We start from the raw sequence: 8,022 nt of genomic DNA, 5'->3' as shown, positions 1-8,022 counted from the left end.
TGTGCCTCACTGGTTGTTCAGGAGGCTGTTATTTAACATCCATGTGTTTATGGAGTTTATGTGTTTCCTTTTGTCACTGATTTCCAATTTCATTGTACTATGGTCAGATAGTATGCATGGGATAAATTTCAATTTGTTTGCATTTAGTTAAGTACTTTCTATGGGTTAGTATGTGGTCTATTTTAGAGAATGTCCCATGTGCAGTTGAGAAGAATGTGTATCTGATGTTGTGGGGTGGAACACTCTGTAAACATCTACTAAGTCCATTTGTTCATAAGTTTTGTGCAGTTCTATTATTTCTTTGCTGATTATTTGTCCAGTTGACCTATCTCTTTGTATCAATGGCAAGTTAAGGTCCCCCATTATAATAGTGTTATCAGTTATTTGGTTTTTCATGTCTATTAAGGTTTGTCCTGTACATTTGGGTGCCCCCATGTTGGATGAATACATATTTATGATTGCTATCTCTTCCTCATGAAGTTTTCCCTTAACCAGTATGTAGTGGCCTTCGTTATCTTTTTTGATTGTTCTTGGTTTGAAGTTTGCATTGTCTGCAATCAGAATAGCTATGCCTGCTTTTTTCTGGTTTCCTGTGGCATGGAGAATTGTTTTCCAACCTTTGACTTTCAGTCTATGGGTTTCCTTTTCAGTTAAATATGTTTCTTGTATACAGAATATTGTTGGATTTTGTTTCTTAATCCACTCTGCCAGTCTGCTTCTTTTGATTGGTGAACTGAGGCCATTTACATTAATGGTTATAACTGATATGTGTTGGTTTACCTTTATCATGTTATTGACTTGCTATTGGTTTCCTACTTTTACTCTGTTTTTGCTTTCTGTGGTAGGTGGTTCCTTTCTACAGTTTTTCTTGAAAATGTGGTCATTTTTATGTCTTTCCAGGATGTCTTTTAGTACTCTTTGTAGGGTTGGTTTGGTGCTCATGAAGTTCTTCAAATGTTCTTTGTTGTGGAAATATTTTATTTCTCCATTAAATTTAAAGGATAGTTTTGCAGGATACATCAATCTTGGTTGGAAGCTGTTTTGTTTCAGGACCTGGAATACTTCAATCCAAGCTCTTCTTGATTTGATGGTTTGTGTTGAGAAATTTGCTATGATTCTGACAGGCTTTCTTTTATAGGTGATCTGTTTCTTTTCTCTAACAGCTTTTAATATTCTGTCCTTCTGCTGGATTTCTGGGATCTCGATCATTACATGTCTGAGTGTAGTTTTATTTTGATTATGGCTTGTTGGAGTTCTATATGCCTCACTTAATGTATGGCAGATTCTTTTTCCATATGTGGGAAATTTTCTGGTATTACTTCTGCAAATAGTCTTCTTATGTCATTTATGTTGACTCCTGCTGTTTCCTTGATGCCTATGAGTCTTACATTGCTTCTCTTTGCATAGTCCTGCAGCTGTTGAATTGTTATTTCCTGGTTCCTTGTAATTTGTAAGAGATCTTTCCTTTCACAATCATTAGCTGCAGTGCTGTCTTCAAGATCTGATAGTCTATCTTCTGCTTCATTCAAGCAGTTTTGCCAGCTTTCGATGGAGGTTTTGATTTCCTGGTTCTCCCTTTGAATCCATTTCATGCATTCTAGTTCCTTCCTACATTGTTCAGTTAATGTTTCCATTATTTTTCTATGCTCATCTATTTTTTTATATATGTCCTCTTTAGATGTGCCGGGCAATTCTTTCATTGTTGTTGTCATTTTATTTTTTACCTGAGAGATTATTTCTCATATGATTTCATCTATGGCCTGATGGAGTTATTTCTTTACTTCAGTTGCGATTATTTCAGAGATTTCAGGTATGTGACTTCTGTGTTCTCCTATATTCCCGTGTTCTGGTTGGGGTGGAGTTCTGAGATTGCACTTTGGTCCCTTGTCTTGTCATTGTGGATGTTGGAGGTGAAGTGCTGGGGCCTCACCCTCCCCAGGCAGCTCACCAAAAAGTCTCTAGGGCCCCTAGCTTCCTTGGTTGTCAGGCTTGCCCCACGATGGCAGCAGGAGGTGACCCACCAGGTTTCTGGACTGCCCAGCTCAGATGAGTGCCCTGATGACAACAGAGTGCTGGCCTTCGTGACCAGGGTCTCCAAACAGTTGACTGAGGGCAGCTGGGCCTCAGGCTGACCTATAATTTTGGGGGAACATGCGGTGCTGGATCAGAGTCCTCAGGTGGCTGATGGAGCATACCTGTCTCTTCAGGGCCTCAGACTGCCCATATCAGTGGGATGTGGAACACCTGTCTGAGTTCCCCAGGCAAATGACTAAGGGCTCCTGAGGCTTCTGGGGCTTCAGGTGTGATCCACAATGTCTGTGGAGTGCAGGGCACCAGTCTGAGTTTCCCTGGTGGCAGGGTAATGGCAACCTAGACTAACTTGCACTGCAACCCACAATAACCTCAGGGCACAGAGCACCGGTTTGAGTTAGAGCCCTGGTGGCAGGGGAATGGTGCCCTGAACTCAGGCATGACTCACAGTGTCCACAGAATGCAGCGCATCGGTATCAGTTCCGCAGGCAGCTGGCTGATGATGACCCAGACTAAGGCATACCCACAATAACCATGAGGCGTGGGGCACTAGTTCGTGGTCTCCCAGAAGCTGGGTAATGGCAACCCTGACTAATGCAGGTGCCGCAATAAGCATGGGGCACAGGATGCCATTTTGTGCTCCCCCGGAGGCTGGGCAATGGCAACCCAGACTAACTTGTACCACAACCCGCAGTAACCATGGGCCACAGGGCACCAGTTCAAGTTCCCCTGGTGGCTGAGGAATGGTGCCCTGAACTCAAGTGTGACTCACAGTGTCCAGAGTGCAGCGCATTGATGTAAGTTCCCAGGCAGGCTGGCTGGTGATGACCCAAACTAAGGCACAACCCACAATAACCATGGGGCATGGAGCCAGTTCATGCTCCCCCAGTGGCTGGGTAATGGTGACTGATGCAGGTGCCACAATAAGCCCCAGGATATGAGTTTAGATCCTCTTATACTCCCATAGTTCCCTGCAACCTGTGCATAGATTTTCAGTCTGTTTTCTCTCTGCTACTCAGATTGGATCATTTCTCTTTGTTTCTGTTGTTACCTCCATTCCAGTTCTTTCCTTTGTCTCTCTCTTCTGATGTAGAGCCCATCCACCAGGCTTTTTATTTTGGATGATGTACTTTTCAGTTCTAAATTTCCATTTGTTTCTTCCTTTTATTTCTGTTCTTCTGTTTGCTTGCCTGAGATGTTCTAGTTCTCTGCTGAGTTGTTCTACCTTTTCCTTTCTTGCAACCATGTTTGTCATTGCTTAATGGTTACTTTAGCATGGCTGCTTTAATCCTTTTGTCAGTAATTTGTAACTTCTCTGCCATGTCAGGGTAGTCATCTGTGAATTCTCATTTTTCATTTTGCTTGCAGTTGTCCTGGTTCTGGATGTGGTGAATTATTTTCTATTGAACCCTGAACATTTTTTGTTTTGTGCTATGTTGTGAGACTCTGGAGCCTATTAAAGCCTGTTTCATTCAGCCGTCTGTATTTTTGGATGTCACTCTGGCAGTGAAGGGAGAATTCCATCTAGTTACTGCCAGATTAATGTAGAAGTCTAGGTTTTTCTCTTGGTCTCAGGTGGTCAGGGGTTTGGGCTAAGGGTGTATTTTCTTTCAGCTGGGGAGAGATGAAGATCCAGGTTCTTCAGGTGGTCTTCATTGGCACTGTGGAAGCAGAGGGGTGCTGACTAGTATGAGTATGAAATTCTGGCTCCAGCTTTGCCTTCTCTAACATCACCCTGCAGGGCACAAGTCCAGCCTCCTTGGCCTTTGCTAGAGTAGAGAGGGTGGGACCACCAATCTTTTCTTTGGTGTTCAGCTACAGCAGGGCATTTATTGTTTAAACATTTTCTGTCTTGACAGACTGCCCATTTCCTGGTTGTCTGGCTAGAGGAAACAGGCTTTTGTTATGGTTTTCTCTTTTTAAAAAAATTTGAGCCCTTTAGTGTTTCTAGTTCCTTCAGCTCCAAGTCTGACATATCCAAGGACAAGAAAGCCCATGGAGCTCACTACCACACTGTTCCTGAAGTCCTGAGCCAGGTTGTCTTCTCTGTTCTTTCAGAGTGTTCAAATGTTGGTTTTATATACACTGCATAAAGGTTTGAGGGGAGCAGTAGGAAAATACATTTATTCAATCTTCTTAGATGAAGAAGTAGAGAAGTTGATTTTAAAATCTTGAAGAAAACCTTCTGGTTTGCAACAGAAGCTCTTTTTAAGTGGAGAATCACCTAAGAATGGATAGCTTAATCTGGTGATTTGTAATAAATGAAAACTTGAAAAACAGTGCATATAATAGGGTTATATAAATCTCTTTCAGAACTGCCCTGTGTTATAGACACCTAATTTTTAGGCACTTCTTCATTTTCTAGTTTTATGTCACTAAATTAAAACATAAATAAGTAGTATGACTCAAGTTTTAGATAAAACTGTGAGGTATTACTCTTTAAGGGACCTACTTTAACTTTAATCTTATTTTTACATATCCTGAAAAGTTTATCTTCCAAGTTTACAGCACATTTAAAACCTTTTGGCAAATGACAGATATGACTTTCCCCTTGTGCTTATGAATCTACCCCAATGACTTAATGTGGTGGGAAGACCTTATTAAATGTTTGTTTCTAAAATTCTTTCCTCCTGACTTCCTGCTAAACCATGTATGAAGTACAGTCTGCAATAACAGACATGCTGACCTACAATAATTTAATTTAAATTTTATTGATAGGATGCATTATACCTTGATAGGTTCCATTGCTATTTGACATTGTGTACCTGTTTCTTTTTTTTCCTTATTTATTATCTCTGATGGTCTACAGGCTTCTTAACAGCAAGGGCATTTTTGTTTTCACCTATGTGCATCACTCACAATGACACTTGGAAGAGAGTGGTGAAAGGAGACCTGGAGAAGAAGCTTTCTTTATTCTCTCTGAGTCATAGCTTTGGGACTTTGCTTTGAATATAAAGAACGAAAGTTGTAATTCAACATGTGCTGCCTTTAGTTACAATTACCAATGTCTTCTTCCTTGGAAATGGACCTTTGTGGGGTTTTACCTTGCAGGTGTAATCTTCTTAACTAGACAGAAAGACTGTGAGGGCACACAGATACCTACAGAGTACCCACCAGGAACTAAACATGCAATAAGAACTGGACAGTCCTAGTCCATGCCATAACCAAGATTAAAACTGTCAACAGCAGCCACTGTCAGACTCTATCCTTAGGAGGAACTCAGTCTGCTGTGAAGTGATTAACACAAAAGCCCTGGCCAGCATGGGATATAAAGTGAGGAGAACTACACATATCCTTAAATTAGTGAAATATTAATATTAAGTAAATAAATGATAGTGTGTTATTTAAAGTATACCAGAACTGAAATAATGTCAGCATTTATACATATGTACTATTTCTGCTTATAGCCTCTAGTGTTTTTCACAAGACCCCATTAAGGTAGATTAAAATTATTTTCAGTGCATGAAGAAACCGAAATACAGGATTATTAAGTGACTCCAATGTCAGTCAGTACGTGACCTAACTAGGTTTGAAACTAACATCATTTGCAATGCTTCAAAGTCTGTTTTTTAAAAATATAAAACGTTGCTTCCACTCCGAAAGCTATCATTGCGTCACATAGCATTTTTTGAGTACCTCACGGAGCTGTTCCACCAGCTCTTTTTCTTCTCGTAACTGTTCCATTTTTCTCCGAATAGTAAATTGCGGGTCTATAGATTCCAGGTTTCTTTGAGGTCTTAGAAACACTGTAACAGAAATGGAACAAAATCCTTTAGGTTTGGTCTTGCACAAGTTGCCTAACACAGGGTTGTTCATATTTAAATTAAACAAATAATCTCTTTATTCATCCCAAATAATTTGTTTACCACTCACAAAGCAAAGAAATTCCTGGTGGCAATAACCTGAGACGAGGGAAGTGTCCGAGTTATTGTGGAGAATGTTATAGGCCACTTCTTGGACAGATACCCTGCCTCTCTTGTTTTTCCACTGTCTTCTTTCTAAGTTTCAATTTACACTAAAATTCCTTCATTAAATTCAGATGATTTATCTTAAGAAGATCCAAAAATTGCTTTGCATGTTAAAATTAAGTGTAGGTTAATGTTTTTGCTAGGATAACATTTTTTGTAAGCATGGGCAAAAGCTAAGTGATGATACAGAGGATTCCAAATTGGAGTGTGGAGTGGAAAAATTCTACCTTCTATCATGTCAATAACCAGGTACCCAAGAAGCCAGCTCTGGAGAGATTACACAGACTACTTTCAGGAAATCTGGTAGAATTAGAGGTAATTTAAGAAATCATCACTGGTTTTATTTAGTTCCTTAAAGTTATAACATCGTAGAATAGTAATTAATGACAATGCTTCCTCCTGCAGGTATTAAGGTATATTCCTGTAATCCCACCACTCTGGGAGGCTGAGGCAGGATGACTGAAAGTTTGAGGACAGCCGGGGCAACTTGGTAAATAGCGTGGCCCTGTCTAAAAATAAAAAATAAAAAGGGTTATTGATGTAATTCAGTGCAAAGGCTCTACATTCAATTTCCAGTACAGAAAACCAAAATCAAACCAAATCCAACCTAACAAAAACCTCCAAATGTTCTCTTGGGTGGGGATGTAGTTCAGAAGTAGGGCATTTGCCTTGCCTATGCATGGGAAGATTCAATTCCAAGTATTCCGCACATAGTAACAAAACTTCTAGAGGATAACATCTTTCAAAGACCAATCAAGAAGGCAAAAAAAAATTTTGTTTTAATTGATTTTTAAAGATACAAATCCCAAAGAAGATTTAAACCTGATTCTTTTTGTTCTTAGAGATTTTCATCCTAGATTGTCAAATTTCCATGCATACAAGAGGGAGCAAAGAGCTATGTTTGAATCTTCTATCCTGTAGATTTTCAGATTAGGGAGTATGGAGAGACCTTCAGGAAATTTTGGGCAAAGAATGCCAGTATTAAAATCAGTACAGTACCACATAGAAAGTTGCACTGGCAAATTGTAATCATAGTAGTTTCCACCACTATAATTTGAACAGTGGTGTCAAAGAAGAGCATGCAACTTTTACTCTATCCTCATAAAGATTTTCCTATGGGCCATTTTAGAAATTGCAATATTAGATTTTTTTTTTTTAAAAGTAAATATGCCCTACAAGTATAGTATTTTGAATGAACAGCTTTGAGTCTACTGCATATAATTAAATATTCTGTGCTCAACTAACTATATCATTTAAATCTCAATCTGTCCCTTTGGATTTTTTCCTAAATCAGTTCTAGGATATGTGAATCAGCATTGTGAATTTCTAGGGAATATCAGGAGGTTGGCACATCTTAAATCCTTGACTCCCAGTTAATGGTGAAAGAGGATGATCTAGTAATATGCTCATGGCCTTCTGCCTTCAGGAACCTCCAGAGGAGCCAGCCGGCGGCCTGGGCCTCCTCTGTTGGACACCACTGGGGAAGTCCCAGGCAAAGAGCATGAAAAGCATCTTGTCAGAGGAGGGCTGGTCACCGAGGCTCCCAAAGCCAAAGCCCACAGAAAGGGAGACTGATTGCTTAAAAAAGTAGAGTGAAGGTCAGCAACAGAAGGAAAGAGTGACCAAGGAAGAAGAGATGAAGAGTTCACAGAGCCAAGGCAAGTAGGGGAAAGTCAAACAATTAGGACACACAGAAGAAACCTGAGAATTCATTACATTTGTCTTTAAACCACCTCAAGCAAAACAAAAAATCTACCTACTGAAGCACAGAAGTTCAAAAATAAATGTATGAAAATGTAAAATCTAGAAATAATCTGTACCTCCTAAGGAAAACAATTTAACCGTGTTTACCAAAAAAAGTCAAGGAATGCGGACAGAGTTGGGTAACAGACATATACACCAGCAGGGGGCAACCCAACATCATGAAATAAACCATGTTTTCTTTGGAGGTTTTACTTTCCTTTACCTTTCTCTGGAGTATTCTTATCTAATACAGCACATTTAATATTTTCAATATGTTTTT

The 8,022-nt window shown here is 39.7% G+C and overlaps 1 protein-coding gene across 1 annotated transcript in view; it reads right to left on the bottom strand.

Moving 5' to 3' along the window:
- Positions 1-8,022, bottom strand: part of Lrch1 (leucine-rich repeats and calponin homology (CH) domain containing 1) — a 96,694-nt gene that overhangs the window by 26,461 nt on the left and 62,211 nt on the right. The window contains exon 17 of the mRNA XM_013515721.1: positions 5,668-5,777. Within this exon, the coding sequence (XP_013371175.1) occupies positions 5,668-5,777 (110 nt within the window). The remainder of the gene's footprint in view (positions 1-5,667; positions 5,778-8,022) is intronic.

This window comes from Chinchilla lanigera, unplaced genomic scaffold (genome assembly GCF_000276665.1).
Source record: "Chinchilla lanigera isolate Chin_1 unplaced genomic scaffold, ChiLan1.0 scaffold00030, whole genome shotgun sequence".
Lineage (NCBI taxonomy): Eukaryota > Metazoa > Chordata > Mammalia > Rodentia > Chinchillidae > Chinchilla > Chinchilla lanigera.
This window is presented reverse-complemented; position numbering and strand designations above follow the sequence as displayed.